At 46.1% G+C, this 23268-nt stretch overlaps 1 protein-coding gene across 8 annotated transcripts in view; it reads right to left on the bottom strand.

The window, feature by feature from the left end:
• LOC147122349 (kynurenine--oxoglutarate transaminase 3-like) overlaps positions 1-23268 on the bottom strand; it is an 88024-nt gene that overhangs the window by 31704 nt on the left and 33052 nt on the right. For all 8 annotated transcript variants that reach the window (XM_085983403.1, XM_085983401.1, XM_085983404.1 and 5 more), the window contains 5 exons: positions 21443-21529; positions 13814-13945; positions 9452-9572; positions 6816-6892; positions 6529-6618 (listed from right to left, as the gene is read on the bottom strand). In XM_085983403.1, coding sequence (XP_085839529.1) covers positions 6529-6618; positions 6816-6892; positions 9452-9572; positions 13814-13945; positions 21443-21529 — 507 coding nt within the window. The remainder of the gene's footprint in view (positions 1-6528; positions 6619-6815; positions 6893-9451; positions 9573-13813; positions 13946-21442; positions 21530-23268) is intronic.

Here is a 23268-nt window from a genome sequence, read left to right as displayed (position 1 = left end):
AGAAGATTTAATTGCATTGGTGATCCTCATCACAGCCCCACCTACTGGCGTAACAAGTACAGCAGGGAAGTGCTGCTGTTTTGTAATGCATTTGGTCAGGGAATGTTGCGACTCACTGCATATTTTAATGTACGGTAGATAGATAACTCAGGCAGTGCTGTGAACAAAGGACTATTTTATAGTAGCATACACACCTCTGAATTTGTTATTGGGATGTGGGCATCGCTGGCAAGGCCAGAATTTATTGCCCATCCCTAGTTGCCCTTGAGAAGGTGGTGGTGAGCTGCCTTCTTGAACCGCTGCAGTCCGTGTGGTGAAGGTACTCCCACAGTGCTGTTAGGTACAGAGTTCCAGGATTTTGACCCAGTGACGATGAAGGATCGGCGATATACTTCTAAGTCAGGATGGTGTGTGACTTGGAGGGGAACTCGAAGGTGGTGGTGTTCCCATGCGCCTGCTGCCCTTGTCCTTCTAGGTGGAAGAGGTCGCAGGTTTGGGAGGTGCTGCTGAAGAAGCCTTGGTGAGTTGTTACAGTGCATCTTGTAGATGGTACACACTGCAGCCATGGTACGCCGGTGGTGGAGGGAGTGAATGTTTAAGGTGGTGGATGGGGTGCCAATCAAGTGGGCTGCTTTGTCCTGGATGGTGTCGAGCTTCTTGAGTTTTATTGGAGCTGCACTCATCCAGGCAAGTGGAGAGTATTCCATCACACTCCTGACTTGTGCCTTGTAGATGGTGGAAAGGCTTTGGGGAGTCAGGAGGTGAGACACTCGCCACAGAATACCTAGCCTCTGACCTGCTCTTGTTGCCACAGTATTTATGTGGCTGGTCCAGTTAAGTTTCTGGTCAATGGTGAAATCCAGGCTGTTGATGGTGGGGGATTCGGCGGTGGTAATGCCGTTGAATGTCAAGGGGAGGTGGTTAGAGTCTAGCTTGTTGGAGATAATCATTGCCTGGCACTTGTGTGGCGCGAATGTTACTCGCCATTTATCAGCCCAAGCCTGAACATCGTCCAGGTCTCGTTGCATGCGGGCATGGACTGCTTCATTATCTGAGGAGTTGTGAATGGTGCCGAGCACTGTGTAGTCATCAGCGAACATCCCCATTTCTGACCTTATGTTGGAGGGAAGGTCATTGATGAAGCAGCTGAAGATGTTTGGGCCTAAGACTCTGCCCTGAGGAACTCCTGCAGCGATGTCCTGGGGCTGTGATGATTGACCTTCAACCACCACAGCCATCTTCCTTTGTGCTAGGTATGACTCCAGCCAGTGAAACGTTTTCCCCCTGATTCCCATTGACTTCAGTTTTACTAGGGTTCCTTGATGCCACACTCAGTCAAATGCTGCCTTGATGTCAAGGGCAGTCACCTCACCTCACCTCTGGAATTCAGCTCCTTTGTCCATGTTTGGACCAAGGCTGCAATGAGGTCGGGAGCCGAGTGGTCCTGGCGGAACCCAAACTGAGCATCAGTGAGCAGGTAATTGGTGAGTAAGTGCCGCTTGATAGCACTGTCGATGACACCTTCCATCACTTTGCTGATGATTGAGAGTAGACTGATGGGGTGGTAATTGGCCAGGTTGGATTCGTCCTGCTTTTTGTGGACAGGACATACCTGGGCACTTTTCCACATTGTCGGATAGATGCCAGTGTTGTAGCTGTACTGGAACAGCTTGGCTAGAGGCGCGACTAGTTCTGAAGCACAAGACTTCAGCACAATAGCCAGGATGTTGTCGGGGCCCACAGCCTTCGCTGTATCCAGTGCGCTCAGCCGTTTCTTGATATCACGTGGAATTAATCGAATTGGCTGAAGACTGGTTTCTGTGATGGCGAGGACCTCAGGAGGAGGCCGAGATGGATCATCCACTTCCTACCAAATGCTGAGCATTTGTAAACAGCCTGAAATTAAGATGATGAAAGGTGAATGGAGCTTCTGGGAAACTTAAAAAAAAAACAGGCCTGGTTTGGGACAGATATGCACAGCAAGTGTAAAAATTGTACACATGTCTTCCAAAATGGAAGTTTCAGACTGATCTCAAGATCAGGAATTCCCAATCCCTCATGGAGTGCAGACCCATCAGGTTACGATCAGCAGCTGGATTCAGCAACCTCGGAAAATAGTAAAGGCGGAACAAGAATTTAAAAAAAAAGATTGAAAACGCAGAAGCAGTGCTGAATATCGGCCTACGGCCTGTAGGTCCACTGAAAGCGCACTGGCACACAGGATGGTCAGAACCTAAACTCGAGGTTCACCCAATGTTCCATCACTGGTATAGAGGAAGATTGTGAGGGATTAACATAGAAGATAGGAACAGGAGTAGGCCATTCGGCCCCTTGAGCCTACTCCGCCATTTAATGAGATCATAGAGTCATAGAGTTATACAGCACGGATAGAGGCCCTTCGGCCCATCGTGTCCACGCCGGCCATCAAGCCCTGTCTAATCTAATCCCATATTCCAGCATTTGGTCCGTAGCCTTGTATGCTATGGATCATGGCTGATCATCCAAATTCAGTACCCGATCCCTGCTTTCTCCCCATACCCCTTGATCCCTTCAGCCTTAAGAAATATATCTAACTCCTTCTTGAATATATTTAATGAATTGGCCTCAACTGCCTTCTGTGGTAGAGAATTCCACAGGTTCACCACTCTCTGGGTGAAGAAATTCCTCCTCATCTCAGTCCTAAATGGCTTACCCCTTATCCTTAGACTTTGACCCCTGGTTCTGGACTCCCCCGCCATCGGGAACATCCTTCCTGCATCTAGTCTGTCTAGTCCTGTCAGAATTTTATAAGTTTCAATGAGATCCCCTCTCATTCTTCTAAACTCCAGTGAGTATAAGCCCAATCAACCCAATCTCTCCTCATATGTCATTCCTGCCATCCCAGGTTATCAGTCTGGTGAATCTTCGCTGCACTCCCTCCATGGCAAGAACATCCTTCCTCAGATAAGGCGACCAAAACTGCACACAATACTCAAGGTGTGGTCTCACCAAGGCCCTGTACAACTGCAGCAAGACATCCTTGTTCCTGTACTCGAACCCTCTCGCTATGAAGCACCTGCATGCATACCTTCAGCGACTGGTGCACAAGGACACCCAGGTCTCGTTGCACTTCCCCTTCTCCCAATCTATTGCCGGTCAGATAATAATCTGCCTTCCTGTTTTTGCCACCAAAGTGGATAACCTCGCATTTATCCACATTATACTGCATCTGCCATGCATCTGCCCAATCACCCAACCTGTCCCAATCATCCTGGAGTTTCTCGGCATCCTCCTCACACCACAGCCTCATACCATCGTAGATTATCCCTCATTTCCGGTGGAAAGACTGCAGGCTACTTTGAACATGCATCATATCATTCTCAGTTACTCAAACTAAAATTCCTTACATGGTTGTTACTGTGCCAGAAGGTGCTCCCTTCCCCACTCCATCAGCTGGTGTCAGCCTTGGTGGGACTCTTACTTCAGAGTCAAAAGGCTGTGGGATTCAAGCCAGAGATTTGAGAAAATACATCTAGGCTGACACTCTGGTGCAGTACTGAGGGAGTGCTGCATTGTTGAAGGTACAAAATCTCACATGAAGCTTTAAACCGAGGCCTCGTCTGCCCTCTCCCGGCGGACTTAAAAGATCCAATGGCGCTATTTGGAGAAGAGCAGGAAGTTCTCCTGGTGTCCTGGCCAGTACTTGTCACTCAACCAACAGCACTTCAAAAAAAAAACCACCCCATTGCTGTTTGTGCGACCTTGTGCACTAGGTTTCTGTTGTGTTCCCCTCCAAGGCAACAGTGATGACACTTCAAAAAGAATTTCCTTGGCTGTGGATCATTGAGAGATGGCGAACAGAGTTTAAAAAGACCATTCTTACTTTCCCTCTTCTCCGCCCAGTTCATGCTAGCACTCTTCACCACCACCATCCCCCCTCCTCAATTCATACCGCCACGTTTCTTCGCCCTCTCAATTGACAAGAGCACTGTTCACTTCAGCACTGATCCTACCCGCCCATCTCAGTCATAATGACATCTGCCATCCCCCTCGCTCTTCGGTCCATGTTGGTGATGTTCACTCCCCCCCACAGAGTCCATGTTGGTGATGTTCTCCACCCCCCCCCCCACAGAGTCCATGTTGGTGATGTTCTCCCTCCCACACATAGTCCATGTTGGTGATGTTCACTTCTCCCCCCTTCCTCAGGTGGTATTGGTAACTTCCACTCCCCTCTCTTCAGACTGGCAGCAGTCACCCCCTTACAATTCTTGTTTGCACTCTCCCTTTGCACCCCCCCCCCACCTCTGCCCCCCTCTGAGCGCCATCTCCTCCTCCAACTCCGACCTCCTGCTGCTCGGAGGGATGAAATGTGGTTAGTCTTTCAAGAAGAATCACGAGGAGCCCAAGGCATGGTTTCATCCCTCTGTTCAGCAGGTGGTAGGAATAGTAGACTAGGCCTATGCTCCCTCGAGTTTAGAAGAATGAGGGGTGATCTCATTGAAACATACAAAATTCTTACAGGGCTTGACAGGGTAGATGCAGGGAGGATGTTTCCCCTGACTGGGGAGTCTAGAACCAGGGGTCACAGTCTTAGAATAAGGGGTCGGCCATTTAGGACTGAGATGAGAAATTTCTTCACTCAGAGGGTGGCGAATCTTTGGAATTCTCTGCCCCAGAGGGTTGTGGATGTTCTGTCATATATTCAAGACAGAGATCAATAGATTTTTGGATATTGAGGGAATCCAGGGATATGGGAATAGTGCAGCAAAGTAGAGATGAGGTAGAAGATCAGCCATGATCTTATTGAATGGTGGAGCAGGCTCGAAGGACCGTATGGCCTACTGCTGTTCCCATTTCTTACGTTCTCATGCTCTTAATCGGCGTGGCACTGAGGGAACAGAACAGACATTTTTTATTTTTTTATTTTTTAAAAAGTGCATGCAAGTGTACGTCTGGTTGTGACCGTTATACACTCAGGAAGGGCACAGATCAGTTTAGACAACAAGGTCTCCAAGGTTGCTGCTCAGTTCTGCAAACATACAATGAGAACGATCACTCTTGCAGACCTTTGCTTAAAAAAAAGAGAACTGTGGATAATTGAGGATTCGGCACTACACTCACACAATATTTGTTCCTCTGTACAAACTGGGCTTGAACCCAGTCGAACCAAGAGATGAGAAGTGCCCAGCCTGTGCTGGCTCCTCGTGCCCTTTGTGAAATGATTCTGGGCAGAGACTCGACCCCGACCCTATAAACAGGGAAGCTGCCCACAAATCGGCAGTTTTACTCACAGAAACGACAAGGATGGCTAGCGTGGGGAAGAAGGAAAATCCTCATTACAACGAAGAGCGTCCTTTACTGCAATATCTATTTTTGGTGGCCCTTCGCTGGAATACAATTCAACAAAAATGAAATTAAAAAAAAAAAATCCGTGCGTGCATTTTGAAAGCTGCAAATGTCAGCGAATTAACAGCAACAGAATGTGATCAAAATGAGGAACTTACTAAAATAGTGGGGTCAGCTGCAGCTGGAGTCAGTTAAAAATGTCACGCGCCGATATTGCCGCATCGGTACAAACTCAATACAAAAAAAATTCCATTCAGGAATTAGCATCTTCTAAACAACAAGAAGCTGTGCAGCCTAATGATATTGGGCAGTGGAAACGGAGAAGATTGCTTCACGATCGGGGCTCCTGTCCACAATTCCCCCACAAGGAAAGCTCCTCAGCTCAGCTGGACGGTCACAGGGAGGCACCGAGCAGCCAGTCACAGAGCTGCCACGGGCAAGGTCTGAAACCCAACAAAGCACTTGACTAACTTAAAAAAAAAAAAAAAAGCACAAGGAGAGACTTGGCAGTACCACCGAGAAACAAGACGGTTGAGGATTTGGGGTAGGACGTAAAATATTTGAATGTGGACAGAATTTGGCCGCAGAGGAAAAAAATATCCTGAATACTTGTGGCTGTGTTTTTTTGGTTGGTTGACATTAGAGCTATCCTCCAATTAAAGGATACATGGTTCCACTGTCTGTATAATATCACACGTACATCTAAAGCGTTTCAGTAGCTAATAAAAGGTAAACATTTAAGCATGAAGAAGAGAAGGGGAGTTATCCCTGGTGTCCTGGCCAATATTTATCCCTCAACCAACAGAACAAAAACAGATTATCTGGCCATTATCACATTGCAGTTTGTGGGAGCTTGCTGTGCGCAAATTGGCTGCCGCGTTTCCCACATCACAACAGTGACTGCACTTCAAAAGTACTTCATTGACTGTAAAGCGCTTTGAGACGTCCGGTGGTCGTGAAAGGCGCTATATAAATGCAAGTCTTTCTTTCTTCTTTCTTTCAGATTCAATAGTAGCTTTCGAAAGGGAACTGGATAAATAATTGACGGGGAAAAATTGCAGGGCTCTTTCACAGAGCCTCCACCACAGGCACGGTGGGCCGAATGGCCTCCTTCTGTGCTAATAGAGTCTGTGATTAAGCAGTTCGAGCACTGACTACTGAAAGCAGTCGTTAGTTAAAGGACTTCGAGTTACGCCTTCCTACCTGAACAGGAGTGCAGCAAGTGTAAATGGTGTTCTGCTGAACAGTCTGAAGATGCTTTATCAGGTGCTCTGGACCAATAGACCAACCAAGCTGCCAGAGGGGAAACAAAGGTCACACTATAAATGGCTCTTCTACTGGATTCTGTACAAACTAAAAATATTATTTAAAAAAAAACTGACCTAGAGCTTTATATCTACATATACACACCAGCTGAAAGCATTTCAGAAAGAGACTTTATAGGGAATGTCACATAATGAGCCGCTCAAATAAATTCTTAAAATACTCACCTTCCAGCCAGTCACACTAAAGGTTTTGCCAGCACTTCCTATGGTAATGGTCCTCTCCCACATTCCTGGCAAAGTGGCTATGAAGGTGAAGGGAAGAAAATATATGAGATGAAAGCAACTGCCACATAACACTATTTGTGTTAAAGAGCTAAGCAGCACAAGGAAGGACGCAGCAACATAGTGGAAACACAAGCGACTCAAAACCGGTCAGAGGGTGGGTGAACGACAGGGAGGAGATTTCGCTGGGGTTCCTGTTCCTGGTCGCTAGCCAGTCACCTGCGTTTGAATGTTGGCCAAGGATCAGGCTTGGCTACGGCCCACTGACAATTGGCGGAAGATTTTCAACCCCTACCCCACCAAAGATCAGGTGGCGGGGAGCCTGCCGGGAGCCCACCATGAATGCCCGACGACCTCCCACCCAGGGAAATAGGCCAGGGTCAGGGTGGCAGGCAGACGTCGCACCCCTAAGTTGCAAGGGCCAGGAAGAGGGAAATTCAGCCCTTGCTGTCTGGGCTCAGTCACGAGAACGGCTGCCCCCCGATGAGATACCGGTGGAAAAGTAACCCAGCAAGTTATCAAAAGTAGAGAGAGAAAGAGAAAGGAGAGAAGAGAGAAGAGAGGAGAGAGGAGAGAGGAGAGAGGAGAAGAAAGAGAAAGAGAAAGAGAAAGAGAAAAAGAGAAAGAGAAAGAGAAAGAGAAAAAGAGAAAGAGAAAGAGAAAGAGAAAAAAAGAGAAAGAGAAAGAGAAAGAGAAAAAAAGAGAAAAAGAGAAAGAGAAAGAGAAAGAGAAAGAGAAAAAAAGAGAAAAAGAGAAAGAGAAAGAGAGAGAGAGAGAGAGAGAGAAAAGAGAGAGGGGGGAAGAGGGAGAGAGAAAGAGAAAAAAGAGAGAAAAGAGAGGAAGAGGGAGAGAAGCGAGAAAGAGCGAGAGAACGAGGGAGAGAAGCGAGAAAGAGAACGAGAGAACGAGAGAACGAGAGAAAGACAGAAAGACAGAACGACAGAACGACAGAACGACAGAACGACAGAACGACAGAACGACAGAACGACAGAACGACAGAAAGACAGAAAGACAGAAAGACAGAAAGACAGAAAGACAGAAAGACAGACTTGCATTTATATAGCACCTTTCAGGACCACTGGATGTTTCAAAGCGCTTTACAGCCAATGAAGTACTTTTTGAAGTGTAGCCACTGTTGTAATGTGGGAAACGCGGTAGCCAATTTGCGCACAGCAAGCTCCCACAAACAGCAATGTGATAACGACCAGATAATCTGTTTTTTTTCAAGGAAATGATTTAAACCCTTTATTGTCGCATCTAATATAGGAAAAGGCCAACAGAAGGGAACAAGGTTATTAATGATTTTTGGTGAGGGCAGTAGGTTTGATCTAACTTAGTTACAGACCTGTAAATGTTACAAGATGCAGATAAAGTAACGCAGGGCATGTTTTTCCATATCTCTCCACCAACGTATTTTATTTGAGGTTCATCCATTTCATATTCTATTCACTTAGTCGGCACTGACTACACTGCCATCATTTAGGATTAGATAACGCGGGTCATTCCCAGTGTCATCCAATGCTGCAAAAATGAGCTTAACAGGGACTGCAATATTAAAACTTCTGCAGAACCCACATCAATCTTGCCCCAAAGGGTAAATCTCGGTGTCAAAATCACAGCAGAACTGTGAAAGCCTAACAGCGGGTCACAGAACCTCCCTCTCGTAGTCAGTTTTGACCGAGGAGGCCGGGCAGAACTGGGCAAAAACAGAAAAGTATTTCATACCTGTAGTGTCCGAGTAGTAATAATACACGGACTGCAGGAGAACAATAATAACAGGTATTTACTGAACAGAGGGTAAGCTTAAAACTGAAAGTACAGAAGCCTGCTATGGCTTTATATACAGGTGTGGTCACTGCCGGTACTACAGTATAAAATCAGTTCTCTCTTAAAAGGTACATACACAACAATACCCGTATTGGAAAAAACAAACGCAGCGGAGCAGAAACTCACGGCAATAGGTTGGTCAAATGTAAAAGATCCATTCCGATGACATAACTAGACAATTACCATTCATCATTAAAGTGGGGACTGGCAGCCTTGCTGGAGACTGTGGCTCAAGGGTAGCCAGAGCGTGATAAGTCATCCACCTTCTTCAGCCAGGAGACCCAAGTGGCGAGTCTCGAGAAAGCTTTAAAACATTTCCAACTTAATCTTGTTGGGGGCGAGGCATTTTAGATGAAAACATTTCATCTCCTCGCTGGAGTATTCTTTACCTCAGTATTACTTTTAGAGAAACTACTTTTTATATTGGTTCGTAAAGGTATGAATTCATAGCCTCTCTCTCTCTGAGCCTCCTGAAAAGAATTTGCATTTATATAGCGCCTTTAACATAGGAAATGTCCCAAGGCACAATCAGACAAAAAAAACTGTCATCGAGCCAAAGGAGATGTTAGGACAAGTGACTAAAATCTTGGTTAAAGAGGTAGGTTTTAAGGAGTACCTTGAAAGGAGGCGAGAGGTGGAGAGGTTTAGGGCCTAAACTGTTGACCAAAGTATTGCTTTCAGGATGTGCACACACCAGTAGAGGGCCACCTTCTCTGATGACCTTTTCACTAAGTGGATGTATTCGGTGTTACCTATTTTTATGTGCTTATGTCCACTGTATACGAGCCACTCATACACCTCATCACTGATGCAGAGAACATCATGCTTAATGCACAGGTCTGCGATTACCTTCAGTTCTTCCATTTTAAATATCTAAAAGCATAAACCACAGTGCATTACAATATGAAAAAAAAGAGTTCTCTGGCCAAAATAGTATTTTGGTCATTTTTTTTTTTTTTTTAAGGTTAGATTACTTTAAAAATCAAACAAATCCCTTCATTATAGATTGCTGCAAAAATCCAGAATTAAAAAAGAGTACGGTCAACTACAGCATTACAAGACAGTGGAGTTCAGGCCTTCAAACAAGTAGCACCTCCTCCGTTCCACTGCAAGCAGATTATTGAGATGCTCGCACACGCATTACTACTTGGAGTCTGCCAAAACAAACCCAATTTCTTTGAAGCGGATATCATTTTAATAGCTCAGTATTTCAGTCAGTGTTTTTTTATCCTTCCTCCCCTGGAGAATGTCTCCCCAGCTGCCGAGGGGCCCTTGCTCAAACGCCTGTAATTCAGAAGCCAGTCTGAACGGAGTGTATCAGCAGGCTGATGCTGTCCTCCCCGACGGCCCAGGTAAGTTCACTTCCAGCAGGAGATGCTGGACAGGAACCAGGAATGGGAACTGACGTAATAAAACTCACTACGCACTTAGTTCGAGTATAAAGCAAGGCTTTAATCAACTTGTTTCAAAACATGGTGGTCTAGTTATCTTTCACTAGTTCCTGTTTACAAAATGTCCTGGGCAAGCTGGGCCCACGCCCGAGTATTTATACTCCTTGGACGGCGCCACCAGCTGGCCGTCCAGTGTTATTTCATGAGTCTTTCTTCATGGATCATAAGATTCATAACAGGAACCTTCCCAGATTGTCCCCCGCCTGACCCAGAGGTGACTCGCCCAAATGGAGCATGACTATCCCTGGCCTCCGCTGAAATCGTGTAACCCAACACAGCCTGGAGGCCAATGCAGTTTCAAAAATCAAAATTACAACCTTCTACAAGCACTTCAGACAAGCATGTTCAAACTTTTAATGATTTACAGGAATTTCTGTAGCAGGTATTACTGTAAACTTTACAGTAACTTTCAAAAGGGAATTGGATAAATATTTGAAAGGGAAAAATTTGCAGGGCTGTGGGAAAAGAGAGTGGGACTAATTGGAATCGGTCTTTGAAAGAGCCAGCACCACAGGCACGATGGGCCGAACGGCCTCCTTCTGTGCTGTATGATTCTATTCTACGATTTGATGATGAATAAAAGGCACCTCCTATCACGTGAGAAGGCTGCACACGTTGGCCTAAGTTTCCAATCACAATGCCTATTAAAACAAATGGGTTACTGACAGCATTTTACACACACACACACACACAATTATTTGATTTGATAAAATGCAGCAACACCTGACAAGACAGCAGTAATGAAAGCTATGACCTTTTCCAGAAACCAGAAACACACAGTGTAGATTAAGGAAACACAGTACACATCCAGGATTTAGAGAATCAGAAAAAAAACTACTCAAGCCTTGCATTCGTCCATGATCTCAATTGAATTATTAGATGTAATAGCCAGTGAAATACTCTGAGCCATCGGTTAATTCTCTGTGTAACTGAAATACATAATCTAATAATAATTTACGTCCTATGATTAAACCATTTCCCTTAAGTGCATGAGGGCATCTTCCATTCTCCAAATGTAAATGGAGTTCAGCTGGCCACTTATCCGTGTTGTTTAATTTAATTTAAAATTCAAAGGTCTTGTTTTTGGCATGTGGACGTCGCTGGCAAGGCCAGCATTTATTGCCCATCCCTAATTGCTCTTGAGAAGGTGGTGGTGAGCCTGTGAAGGAATAGCCATATTCAGAAAAATACACCATCCTATGAACAGAATTCTGACTTTATTAAACATGACAAACTGGGTTTGAAAATCTAAAAGCCTCAATAGTCTAAAGCTGTAAATACCATACAGGCTTTTGAGATAAGATAAGTTGTTGACATGGAGCTGTAAACAGCACACAAGCTTTTGAGATAAGATAAGTTATTGACACTAAAACAATAACCCTACTGAAGCAGACGGTTAGAGCTTCCAGAAAGTCTGAGCTTTGGAGGGAACACAATGGAATGCCCAGTTAAGTGTCATAAACCAACACTTAGGGAAAGAAACACACAAAATTAAAGAAACATGCGCCTTTGTAAAAATAACATCAAATGAAACACAGGAGGCACCAGCCATTACATTGTTTTTGTGTCAAACTTGGAACACCTAGGAGACACAAAGGCCTAGAAATTGGGTTTTGGCTTAGCCAGGGCTTTAGCGCCGGAAATTAGTGCCGGCGCTAAGTCCCCTGCGCGCGCCAAAAATTCAGTGGCGCCACGCCCAAACGGCTGCCGGCGCTACTGAAGGGTCTTAGCGCCTGGAAAAGGGCGCTAACTGCCGTTTCGCGCCGCAATTCCGGCGCTGCGGCACCCGATGCGGTGCGGCAGGCTGGGGAAGTGCAGGCCTCCTCCTTCCGTTAAGGAGGAGCTGCCTGCACCCGGCCGCGGCCCGCGCAAATCTGCTTAAAAATGAGCCCGGCACCTCGGACAAGTGCCGGGCTTGCATCTGTTCGGGGGGGGGGGGGGGGGGGGAGGAGAGAGAGAAATCCGGGGAGGGAGCTGCGGGCAGGCGGCCGGCGGGAAAGCGGCCGGCCGCTGCGGGGCCTTTAATGCGCCGGCGCCAACTGCAGTAAGGCACCTCTGACAAAACGCTGGTTGCGGCTGCCACGGGCGAGGCGGCCGCAACTCAATTTCGGAGTTCGGGCGGGTTACCACGGCAACCGGGACGCTGCGCACACCGATGACGTCATCGGTGCCGGCGCAGCGCTACCGGAGCAACGCCGATTTAGGGCCCCAGGGAATTTCACTACTGGCCATAACTCCGGCGCAAGGCCCTCTAGTGCCTCAAATGAGGCGCTAAGGCTACTGAATTTTCAGCCGAAAGTCTGTAATACAACCAACTGAGGTAGCTAAGAAGACAATGATGTACCCATGTTGTAAAAAGATACAAACAGAAGACCTTCGTAAGAATGGCATCAAATAAAAACAATATGACAGCAATGGTTCTATGATAAGTTTTGAACACCTAAAGGAGAGATGCGAGTCTGAATGCTACAAGCTGAACTAACTGTAAGAAAGGCAGTGGTCAACAGAAAAATGACTAGAGATAATTAGCTTACATCAGCAGAAAACTTCAAAGGATATACCACTGAAAAAAAAGAGTATAAATATAGAACTTTCAAATAGGAAGACAGAATTTGCTGGAAGGGGCAAAGTGATTCTCAGGCATCAGAGGCAGGCTCTGTAAGCCTACAACTCAGTCTCGGGTATCAAAGGTATTTGATTTTGGTGGATATCCTGGAATAAGACTAAGTAAGAAATGTAAAATGTAATGACGTTAAGGTGCGAGAATAAGTTTCTCTGAGAATAAAAATTGTAAGCTATTTGTTTTTAGAACTGTTAAAGTTGCGATTGAATCACCAGCTGTAATTACATGTCGGTTCTTTAATAAATATATTTTTAGAATTGTCTCACATAGTACTTCTGTATCAAACTTGCGAACTCAATCTCTGTACACTCTGGTGAGGAGTTGCAGAATTCTGGGGGAGTTTTCTGGACCCTCATAATATCTGGAAGGTTACAGTCTAGCTAAACTTATTAAAAGTGCTATCTGGAGGATGGTAGCATCTTCAGGTTGTTCCTTTCCTTTAGGGAGAGATAGTCCGGACCTTTAGACCCAATTAAGCGTCTTTAGGATTTGGCTACCTCTAACTTTAGTTGAAGGTGAACGTCTGCGGAATACGCCTGATCCAGGGTGGCCTGAAAGGGGCTAGGACTAGTAATTATCCCTTCAAGCTGCCTTCTTGAACTGCTGCAGTCCGTGTGGTGATGGTACTCCCACAGTGCTGTTAGGAAGGAGGGGGGGGGGGGGGCGGAGTTCCAGGATTTTGACCCAGCGATGATGAAGGAACAGCGATACACTTCCAAGTCAGGATGGTGTGTGACTTGGAGTGGAACTTGGAGGTGGTGGTGTTCCCATGCGTCTGCTGCCCTTGTCCTAGGTGGTAGAGGTCGCGAGTTTGGGAGGTGCTGTCGAAGAAGCCTTGGCGAGTTGCTGCAGTGCAGCCACGGTACGCCAGTGGTGGAGGGAGTGAATGTTGAAGGTGGTGAATGGGGTGCCAATCAAGCGGGCTGCTTTGTCCTGGATGGTGATCTAACACAAAGGTTGATTCCCTTTTCACATCGGAAACATTAGTATTTGACGCTTACATTTTCAAAAAGTAAAATATTAAGATTTTGAAGCCTTACCTTGCCCAGTGGATTATTGGGTGTATTAATGATTATTGCTTTAGTCCGAGAATTAAATTTACTAGCAAGTTGGTCTTCATCGAGGACCCAATCTCCACTGTCACTCTCGCCCTGCTCAACTTTTTCCTGCAGCTTAACAAAAAAAACAAACAGCATGTTTGAGCTTTCCACCAGGCATCCCAGCATTTAAGAAAATAGAGCAAAATATTTAGCTTCAGAAAAAATTACCAGGAGCGACACAAGGGCAAGTTCCAAGCAGTGAAATGGAAATTACTCTTACAGGAATTTTTTTTGTAAAGAGAGGGAGGGAAGGAGAAAATGCAGAATAAAACTGGTTTACAAAATGCAATCATGTAGAATTTCCATTTTACAGGATTGTAAAACTGTAGTGTCGCATGGTCTGTAATGCTTCATCAAGTATCTCAGTCCGCAGTTAAGGGTTTTTTTAAAAAAAGGGAATGAACGGCTGGTGCCAACCCCAGTTTATCCAACTGAAATCATCATTTGGGTACAAAAGGGGCCAACACCAGTGGTAGTTCTGACCATTGGTAGCTCAGGATTGGCGTAGCTATTAGAAGGACTAGAATTTGATGGGCCCTTTGCTGCGGGACTTCTACCTGATTTCCATTGCCATCACAGCTGAAGTTCTCATTTTTATGCTCCTATATGGCGCTACTAGCCTTGCAACTTACCTTGCCCTTTTTGTACCAGGCATTGTGTCTTCAGCTCTGATGAAAAGGTATACGCCTAGAATTGTCTTGTTTTGCACACTTTGTACAAAAATAATAAATTGCAGGACAACGGAATATTACAGTTTAAACTCTTTTAATGAAGCATCAGGTCTGTGAACTCAAACATACATACAGCACCGTGTGGACAAGATGGAGTCAGGGCCCCTGGGTCTTCTAAACAATAGCAGTCCTTACAGATGCCTGCAGGCCAATGACAACTCAGCATGTGATCACGAGAATAGGTATTTCTTACAGATGCCTGCGGGCCAATGATAAATCAATATGCAAATGTTACATCCCTTTTCTTTTAAAAGAAAATGTTATGCATTACTTTTGAACCTTTCTTCTACATAATGTTCTCAGTAGCATCAACATATAAGTAAACTCAACATTTTTTTTAGGGCAGCGATCCGCCTACAACCTTTGGCAGTTCACAAGTCAAGGATAACTCTAGGCTTGACCTCTCGTCGGAATGACGGTGTTGTTCCTTGGTGTTCAGGAGGTGCCTGCGATTGCAGCGGTACACCTGTCCTTCTGGGGTGCGGACGTGATACGATCGCTCAGTGTCAGCTGGCTGGATGACGACTGCTGGCTTCCAGTAGTCATGGTCCTGGATTCTGACAGATTCTCCAATGTGCAGCGGCGGCAGTAGTCTAGCTGACCTGTCATAGTATCTCTTTTGGTGTTGCTGTCTCTGTACATGTTTTACATGCACTTGCTTGCAGCTGACGACCTGCCAGGGACTGTCTGGGATACGGTGAGGTATCATGGGCTCTTTGACATTTGATGGGCGGTGTTCTAGACAAATGGAACATTTTCCGACAATGTCCTCAATGTGTTTGCACATTCCGGGCCAAAACATAATGTCACGTGCTCTTTGTTTGCATTTTTCCATGCCCATATGTCCAGCATGAATTTTTGTCAACATCTCTTCTCTGAGACTGGTAGGAATGATGATTTTCTCCCCTTTGAAGACGATGCTGTTGATTTGTGACAGTTCGTCTCTGTGGTTCCAGAATTCAGATATGCTCCGAGGGCATTTCCTCCTTTCCTCAGGCCATCCTTCATGTATGACTTTGCTCAGCAGTGTGAGTTGTGCATCTTTCTCGGTTTCTGCTCAGATCTCCTTCAGTTTTGAGTCACTCACAGGTAAGCTGTTGTACACAATGTGCACCTGCACATCCATGCCTTCACTGAGGCTGCTGTCCTGGTAGCTAAGAGACTTTCTGGAGAGCGTGTCTTTGCCTGGACGGTGAATGATTGTGAAGTCATACTTCTGTAGCTGAAGGATCATTCTCTGTAGCCTTGGTGGGGCTGCGGCTAGTGGTTGTTGATCTATCTTTTCTCTTTACAGATACTGGCTGACCAGCATTTCCTGAGTTTGCCTTTACTTTTCCTTGGCTTTTGTTGCTCAAGAAGCTTCCCAGAATCTGTAGCTAGAGCAGCAACCATGTCTTTTTGAGGAATATTTATCCCGGTCAGGACAGACAAGTCTTTCGGCATATCTTCCCCATGCTCCCCAAGTGGACTAAGTGGTCTACTTCTCCGTGGGACAGTTAATAATGCACAGTGCTGCTAAACTCCGGAATATCTTGCAGGTTTTGGGGGGTAGTGTTTCTGCGGCCTTTCTCCAATTGCCTGCCGCAACTTTGCGGCAACCCCAGAGAAACCGCGGAAACTGTCAACTGTGCCATTTTCCTGCGGTTTTGGCCGATCTTCCGCTGGAATTAAGGCGGGAGATCGGAAGAACCCGGCCGAAATCCCAGGCATTTATCTTCTGACTGAAGCACTTCGGTTAGTTCTTCTTGGGGCTGGCTATCGAAAGGGCGGCGGAAAACACAATGTTATTTTAAATCTTGGTGCGTGACTGTTCCCATTCAACATGGAAACACATTTTGTTGCAGCTGGGGCACTTTTTATTTTAGATAAACAGTACTCAGCGTGTACAAAGATCTTCCCTGTGACTAAGTGCCCCCAGGTGCGGTGTTGCGGATGACAGATAAACAAAACGTGGGAGGAAGTTAGACACAATAATGCAAGAACAGACTGGGGGCATTCCAATGGAAAATTCTTAAGATGGCAGGTACAAGGAAACTAGTTAGCACACTTGCCTTTTCAGTATTGCGGCTTCTGAATTGGAATCTATCCCAGGCTGATGGGATAAAATTATTCTCCCAGCTGGCTTTAATGGTACTATGCAGTTAATTCGAGTTTTAATCCAGTTCTTCAATGAATACAGGAAAGCAGGTGAAAGCAGGCAATCTCATCCGGAGAGAATGGCTGGAGCGGGAAGTTAAATAAAACGCACCAGTATAGAAGGGAATGCTCTTCTGAGACGCTAAGGGGCCATTGTTGGGTTAGAGCAAAGGAAGAATTACTCTGCACTTGGAAAAACAAAGTCTTGCATTTATATAGCAATTCTTCACATCCATAGAAATTCCAAAATGCCTCACAGCCAATGGAAAATGTTTTAAAGTGCAGTCACTGCTGTTATACGGACAAACTTGGCAGCTAATTTGCACACAGCAAGGTCCCGCAAACAACAAATAAGATAAATGATGAGCTAGTCTTTTATTTGTGGTGATGTTGGTTCAATGTTGGCCAGGGCACCAAGAGAACTTCCCTGCTCTTTGAGTACATTACAACAGTGACTGCACTTCAAAAAAGTACTTCATTGGCTGTAAAGTGCTTTGAGACTTCTTGTAATCTAGTATACTGTATTCGCTGCTCATGATGCGGTCTGCTCTACATTGGGGAGACCAAATGCAGATTGGGTGACCGTCCAGTGGTTGTGAAAGGTGCTATATAAATGCAAGCCTTTTTAAAAAATAATAAAAACAGAAAATGCTGGAAATACTCAGCAGGTCAGGCAGCATCTGTGGAGAGAGAAACAGAGTTAACGTTTCAGGTCGATGACCCTTCGTCAGAATCGGAAAAAGTTCGAGATTTAACAGATTTTAAGCAAGTGCAGGGGAAGGGGGGGAGGAAAGAACAAAAAAGGGAAGGTCTGTGATAGGGTGGAAGGAAGGAGTGATTAAATGACAAAAGGTATGATAATACAAAGCAAAAGGAGATGGTAATGGGACAAGTAAAGAAACAAAAGATGAGTCTAGAAGAGGTGTAAATAGGAATGGCAGAATCATCAACAGCTGCCATGTGAAAAAATAGGTGCAGAGGTTATGGTCTGAAATTGTTGAATTCGATGTTGAGTCCGGCAGACTGTAAAGTGCCTAATCGAAAGATGAGGTGCTGTTCCTCGAGCTTACGTTGAGCTTCGTTAGAGTCATAGAGTTATACAGCACAGAAAGAGGCCCTTCGGCCCATCGTGTCTGCGCTGTCCATCAAGCCCTGTCCAATCTAATCCCATTTTCCAGCATTTGGTCCATAGCCTTGTATGCAATGGCATTTCAAGTGCTCATCCAAATGCTTCTTGAATGTTGTGAGGGTTCCTGCCTCTACCACCCTTTCAGGCAGTGAGTTCCAGACTCCAACCACCCTCTGGGTGAAAAAGTTCCTCCTCAAATCCCCTCTAAACCTCCTGCCCCTTACCTTGAATCTATGCCCCCTTGTTATTGACCCCCGTACTAAGGGGAAAAGTTCCCCTTTATCTACCCTATCTATGCCCCTCATCATTTTGTACACCTCAATCAGGTCCCCCCTCAGCCTTCTTTGCTCCAAGGAAAACAACCCCAGCCTGTTTAGTCTTTCTTCATAGCTGAGGCGCTCCATCCCAGGTAACATCCTGGTGAATCTTCTCTGCACCCTCTCCAAAGCAATCACATCCTTCCTATAGTGAGGCGACCAGAACTGCACACAGTACTCCAGCTGTGGCCTTACCAGCGTTTTGTACAGCTCCATCATAACCTCCCTGCTCTTCTATTCTATGCCTCGGCTAATGAAGGCAAGTATCCCATATGCCTTTTTAACCACCTTATCTACCTGTTCCGCTGCCTTCAGGGGTCTATGTACATGTACACCAAGGTCCCTCTGACCCTCTGTACTTCCTAGGGTCCTACCACTCATCGTTGGAACAATTTAATAGGCCGAGGACAGAGAGATCAGAGTTAGAGTGGAGCGGAGAATTAAAAAGTGACAGGTGACCGGAAGCTTGGGGTCACGCTTACGGACTGAACGGAGGTGTTCCATAAAGTGGTCACCCAATTGGTGTTTGGTCTCCCCAATGTAGAGGAGACCGCATCATGAGCGGCGAATACAGTATACTAAATTGCAAGAAGTACAAGTAAATTGCTGTTTCACCTGGACAGTGGGAAGGGAGAAGGTAAAAGGGCAGGTGTTGCATCTCCTTGCACAGGAAGGTGCTGTGGGAAGGGGAGGGGTTGACTGAGGAGTGGACCAGGGTGTCGCAGAGGGAGCGGTCCCTTCGGAATGCTGAAAGGGGAGGGGAGGGGAAGATGTGTTTGGTGGTGGGATCACGCTGGAGGTGGTGGAAATGGCGGAGGATGATCTGTTGAATGTGGAGGCAGGTGGGGTGAAAGGTGAGGACATTTCTTACTGCAATGGGATCTTGTATATCTATCTGAACAGGTAGACGGGACCTCAGTTTAATATTTCATCCGAAAGATGGCACATCCGACACTGCAGCACTCTTTCCATACGGCAATGAAGTATCGGCCTAGATTATGAGCTCAAGTCAATAGTGGGGCTTGACTCTAAACATGCTGAATCTGAGACGAGAGTGCTACCAGAGTCAAGCTGGCGTTTGGCCATTCTAGGCCCAACCACAAAATAATGAAACTAGAACCTAAAAATGATGCTGTGCAACATTAGCTCACAAACACTGGGTCCCCACAGATGAGAAAGCACTGTGTACTCACGCGTAGGGCCAACGAAAGTGCTGGTTTCGTGCATGCACTGCACATACGCTGGAAACCAGACTTCCGTTCCCTTGGAGGAAGGGGTTCACAGGTCAAACACGTACGCCAGAGAGGCAGCGCGTACGCCTGGAACTTCCGGTTTTTTTTTGTTTTTTTTTTTGCAGGTTTCTCCGGGAGGGTAAGTCTCCAGCAGCTGCGCGTTTAAAAAGCAGGCGCAAGGCCTGCTTTTAACAAGGTAAGTGGTGAATTAAGTAAAATTAAAACATTTTTTCCACAGGTTTATTATTTTTAAATACTTTAAAGAAAGGTAAGTTTATTTTTAGCCCCATTAAAAACTAATTCATTTTTTCAAAAATTTAAATTATTGTTTAAAAGTTATTTTATGTAATTTATAGTTATTTAAAAAATTATTTGAAGTTTTAGTTCGGTTTTGGGGACGATCTCTATTCATAGATTTGACAGCTCTTCCTGTCAAATTTATGAATGAAGCATTCCCTGCTACCATTGGCTCCCCATGGCCCACGTGATCTATGGGGACGCTTCAAACTAACTGCGCCCCTGGGATACGCAAACACTGCGCGCCGGCAGCTGGAGGAGGCCCAGGATCAGAATTCCACGCGGGCCCACAGCACAACGGCCGGCGCGCTAGGTAAGTGCAGGTCGGGGGCTTGCACCCGCGGGAAGCCCCCGACCCGAATTTCTGGGCCTATGTATTAATCTGGAATTATTTGTCCATTTGATGAAGACGTTAAACCTGGCTAATACCTGTTAAAACTGCTGACAATATAACTGCATATGAATGTTTTAAACATGGGTAAGCTAATATGACACATCGTTATTCCATAGGTTTTGGCATCCAACGTAGATAAATGTGCTCACTTCCCTGCCACCGAATTCTCTCACCTCAGTAAAAGCTAACGCACACCTGCTTTGTTCAACGCAACAGTTGGAGGCAAATCAGAACTCTTAACTGACCTGGCAAGGCACACAGCTGTGTGAAAACCACTTTGAAGAAGTAGATCCACCATCAGGGCAACCAAGGATGGCCAATAAATTGTCAGCTTTGCCAGCGACGCCCACATTCCAAGAATGAATAATAATTTTTTTTTTTTAAATTGTTAGTTTAGAGGTTGCGGCGCCACCTTTGGAGCAAGTATGAACAACAGGCAATCGTATTTCTTTGGCCACCTACAGCCCTTCCCCCCCCCCCCACTGCTGCGGTTCTCTGCTGGGCCGAGCGACTCGTTCTGCTGGTTTTTCAGCTTTGTGTTGGTTGCTGGCCAGTGGTTTACATTGCTCCGCCGCCTCTGATCTACAGTGACCTCCAACTTCGCGCCAACTTCGCCATCATCTTTTTGCACCGCAACCGATTCGGCACACCTCCTGGATTCTCACTCCCACGGAAATAACCTCCATCCGCCAATTCTCTACCCTCCAAATAGCTTCTGGATTTCACTTGCCCGCTACACCTGTCTCCGAACTTGGACAACAGTTCGTTGATGCTCCATGCCGACTCCACCCTCCCGACATCAACTTTAGCCCTCCACAGGACCTCTGACTTTAACTCTGGACTCCCTCCTATTGTCTGCTACCTATTATTCCCTGTTTCTACCAGGAAATATATATCCTAATAATAATTGCTACATAACCAGGCCTATATAACTGTGTCCATTCATGTGCGCATTTTGGCTGCCGTTCCGGACCCGAGCTGATCACTTCTATTTCCACTTTTTTCTCCCTCCTCGCCCTTCTTGACTTGTCTGCAGCCTTTGACATGGTTGACCACTCCATCCTTCTCCAATGCCTCGCCACCGTTGTCCAGCTGGTTAGGACTGCACTCGCCCTTTTAAAACGCTGCCCGACTGCGCTGGTTCATGGCAGATTTTGCATTTGGCAATATGCAAATGAGTTTGAGCGAAAACTCAAGAAAAAAAACTTTTCAAAACTTGCATAATTTTGGGCACAACTGGCATCCGTTTTGCCGATTGGGCCCAAAGCGGAAACTCTACCTCACAGCAAGTCTCATTTAGGCGATAAATAGCTTTGTTTGATTACATACTCACAGGTCTTAATGAGATGAAGACTGGGACCCCTCCAGCCATTTTAACCATTGGCTCATAACAGTCAAAGAATGGTTCAATGATTATCACCTGAAATTTAAAAATACGTTTTAGTAATTATATGCATTCAAAACGGGTTAAGTATCTAGAAAGAAAGAACTTAAGAGTCATAACGGCACAGAAGGAGGCCAATTGGCCCATCGAGTCCGTGCCGGATCTCGGTAGAGCAATCCAGTCAGTCCCATTCCCCCACTCTATCCACCGCAGCCCTGCAAGTTTATTTGTATAGTGCATTTCACTATTGACCTCAGGACAATCCAAAGCACTTCACAGTCAATGAGATATTACTGAAGTGTTATGTAGGCAAACACAGCAACCAACTTGGACACAGCAAGGTCCCACAAACAGCCAACGAGATAAAGGAACAGATATTCTGTTATAGTGATGTAGTTTGAGGGGCACCGTTGGCCAGGACTTCGGGAAAACTCCCTGCTCTTCTTCATATAATTCATTGGGGCAGGCGGGACCTCAGCTTAACATCTGATCCAAAAAACAGCAGGACGAATGCTGCAAATGGCCTCAACACCCTTGGTTTGGAGGGGTAGAGAGAGAGAGAGAGAGAAAAAAGAGAAAAAATGCTTACTTAAACTAACCTAGAGGCAACAGAGGCCAACTGTAGCACCCTACCTCCATTCCAGGTGGGCGAGATCAGCACAGAGCAGGGACCAAACCTGCGGCTCCCCTGGTTTTTATCACCGAGATAGCTTCACTGCTTTCCTCCTTCAGCCTCCGCACCGAACGACTTCTCATCCTCGGTGATTTCAACCTCCATTTCAATTTATCATGCTCTCTCTCCTCTGAGTTCACTAGTCTCCTATCCTCCCTTAATCTCTCCCTCCATGTAAACTCCCCAACCCACATTCACGGCCACCCCCTCGACCTTGCCATCTCTCGTGGCCTCGCTACTCCCATTGTGTCAATTGCAGGTAAGGCCATCTCTGACCACTGCCTCGTATCGCTCTCCACCCACATCCCCCCGACCCCCCCCAACTCTACTTCCTTCTGTGTCCACCCCTGGAAAAAATTCTCTCCCAACTCTCTTACAACTGCACTTACAAAATTCCAACTGTCCAGCCTTTGGCCTTCTATTCACCCCGATCTGCTCAGCCACACCCTCACCACCACCTCTGATGCCCTAGTTCCTATTAAAACAATTATCCTCTCTCACCCTGGCCATTCCCTCTGGTTAGAAGGGACGCAGACTTGAACGGATATGGCGGACAACTGGTTTAGCCATTCACCGCCAGATCTGGCTGGACCACATAAAGCATTATCGGGTCCTGCTCTTGTCTGCCAAAATGGCTCACTTCCAGAATCATTCTGGAATGCAAAGATAAACCCCGGCTTCTATTCTCTACTGCTAACCGTCTTCTTAAAGCCCTCTCCCCTGTCTCCTCCACCCTCACCTCCAACAAGTGTGAGGAGCTCATGGACTTCTTTGTCTCTAAGATTGAGAACATCCGTTCAGCTGCCTCTGCCACTTCCCTTCCCTCCCCTAGCCCACTGGGCCAAACTTCCTCCAAGGTTCCCCCCTGCACTAGCCCTGAACTCGCATCTTTCTCCAGTTTCTCTCCGATCTCCCCTCATGACCTCTCTGTGCTCATCTTGTCCATGAGACTCACTTCTTGCTCCCACGACCCTATCTATTCCCACCAAACTGCTGACCACCCAACTTCCTTTTCTGGCTCCCATGTCAGCTGACATTGTTAACAGTTCTCTCTCCTCAGGTACTGTCCCCCTCTCCCTCAAATCTGCCGTCATCGCCCCTC

The sequence above is a fragment of the Somniosus microcephalus genome, chromosome 3, assembly GCF_052327205.1.
Source record: "Somniosus microcephalus isolate GS21.2 chromosome 3, FLI_Smic_1.0, whole genome shotgun sequence".
In the NCBI taxonomy this organism is placed as follows: Eukaryota; Metazoa; Chordata; class Chondrichthyes; order Squaliformes; family Somniosidae; genus Somniosus; species Somniosus microcephalus.
This window is presented reverse-complemented; position numbering and strand designations above follow the sequence as displayed.